This window comes from Gobius niger (genome assembly GCF_951799975.1).
Source record: "Gobius niger genome assembly, chromosome: 13".
In the NCBI taxonomy this organism is placed as follows: Eukaryota; Metazoa; Chordata; class Actinopteri; order Gobiiformes; family Gobiidae; genus Gobius; species Gobius niger.
Window position 1 is genome coordinate 22,697,120 of NC_136864.1, and position 2,120 is coordinate 22,699,239.

At 45.9% G+C, this 2,120-nt stretch overlaps 1 protein-coding gene across 1 annotated transcript; it reads right to left on the minus strand.

Moving 5' to 3' along the window:
- Positions 1-406: 406 nt before the first annotated feature.
- LOC306972392 (insulin-like growth factor-binding protein 1) lies at positions 407-1,829 on the minus strand. Its single transcript, XM_079568980.1, has 4 exons — positions 1,482-1,829; positions 994-1,109; positions 716-844; positions 407-593 (listed from the first exon to the last, which is right to left on the minus strand). The coding sequence occupies exons 1-4, from the start codon at positions 1,813-1,815 to the stop codon at positions 474-476; spliced, it is 699 nt and encodes a 232-aa protein (XP_079425106.1). The 5' UTR covers positions 1,816-1,829; the 3' UTR covers positions 407-473.
- Positions 1,830-2,120: the final 291 nt, after the last annotated feature.

Genomic DNA, 2,120 nt, shown 5'->3' on the forward strand with positions numbered 1-2,120 from the left:
TGTGCACATACCTGCGGCGCTTTAAGTATTTCCCCCCGCAGCCATTGAGGAAACGCCAATGGAGATACATTCAGACAATGTCAACAGATTGAATGAATGAGCAGCTGTGTTGTTTCGTGAATGAACGAATACATGTGAGAAAGAGAGAGAGGCAGAGAGGGGGGGAAAAAAAGAAAACGCATCCTGGACACTCCTAACTGGGCTTGGCAAGAGGCGCTGACCTGCGGTTTGTGAGCAATGGAGTTATTTAGACGAAAACACAAATGTATACAGTGTAGCCCTATTTACAGTGTTAAAAAATAGACAAACATATAAATATCTAAAAATGAACAAATGGCTGATGCTGGTAATGTACAAGTGAATAAATAAAGAGTGAAGCATATATATATATATATATATCATGTACATAAAATAAAGAGGAAACGGGTGAGTGGGTGACTGAGTTCATCAGCATTAATCTAGAGGGCACAGTTTTAGTGGGTGACTTCCTGTTGACAGTCTCCGAGCAGGTCCGCTGAGCCCGGGATCCTCTTGCCATTCCAGGAGGAGACACACCAGCAGCGCGCCGGGGGCCCGATCAGTGACGACTCACACTGCACACAAAGTCATCATTAATATCACATGTCGATTTTATTAAGGCCTGGTGGAGTTGTTTACTTCAAGGGAATACAATCTGACAACAGCCTATAATATGGACTTGGATGTAATATCTCACCTGCTTGGCCTTATAGAACCCATGTCTGTCGCAGTTGGGCAGGTAGAAGGTCGTGAACTCTTCCCCCAGTGTCTGCTGAGAGTTGGCTATTGTGTCCAGTGCAGCGTGGAGTTCAGTGTGACAGGGGCCCTGGGGAAAAAAAGGAAGACGCCGCCACATTAAAGGCGCGCTTATCAATAGCAAGTGCGCCCTCTAGAGGAGCAGCGCTGAAGTAATGCTGTTTATATTCTGCTCTGAGTGCCCCATGTTGTTGTGTGTGTTGTTTTTTTTGCACCCACCTGCTGCACCAGGTTGTTGCGGATGGCGTTGACTTTGGCCTTGATGCTCTCCTGACCTTCTGCAGATCCTAACAGGTTCTGGAGGGAGCTGTGCTCTGTTTCAACGTCTGTTTCACCTGGATCAAGCACAAACAAAAAGGTATGGTTTAACAGATGACTTTGCTCACTGGATTTTTCACACCTGCATGACTGTTTAGTGACGTGTCGAACAATATTGCACTTCATTTATTAATGGGAAACTATATTAATAGGAAACAGGAAATATTTTGGCTATTCATTGTTTGGATTCTGTTAAAAAATAGGATTGTGCATTACGCATTTAAATGCACATGCCTAATAATGCATAACAATTGCTATTATTAAATTCCAAATCTATTGAAGTTAGTTAATTCTTTAGAGAATATGGTTGATGACATGATAACGCTATAGCAGCATTTTAGTATTACACATTCCCTTGCCTAGTGGATCTCAGTAATAATGAAACATACCTTGTCCCAGGTCCTCAGTGCAGACGCCCTGTCCCCTTGTGAGTGCGTGCAGTGGTCTGACCTCCCCTGGTCTGGGAGAGCACCTCAGCCCGTCTCCGCAGTGGGCAGTGTGGACCCCGCAGGACGCCCCTCTCTCCAGGGCACAGGTCATACAGCAGCCACACCCTGGCTCCCTCAGCACCTGCCTGCAGTCCGCTGGTACCACCGGGCACTGGCTCAGCTGCTCCTCGGAACACGGTGCGCACCGGATCGGCTCGGGCCCTACCACCGGGTTCGACCTCACCGCACCCAAAGTCACCAAAAGTACAAAAAGGGTTTTATCCATTCCAGTCATTGTCACTCTCTTCAATGTCCTGCTTTTCTTTTGGGATTCTATGCATGTTCTCTTGCTGCTTGCATATATATATACAGCCCCAGCAAAGAGTTAATGATTGATGTAGTGTAGGTGTCAAATATTTTTGCTTTGAACGGAGGATGACCCCATTTTCGTGCGTCTGTCCGGGTTCATGGGGTCCGCAGTCAATATTGACTTGGGGACATAAAGTGATTGTACATCAAAACAAGAATGTTTTTGACCAGCCGATCGACCATCAGGGGATTGAGCCTTGAGAGCAAAAACATCCTTTCTTTTTTAATGTT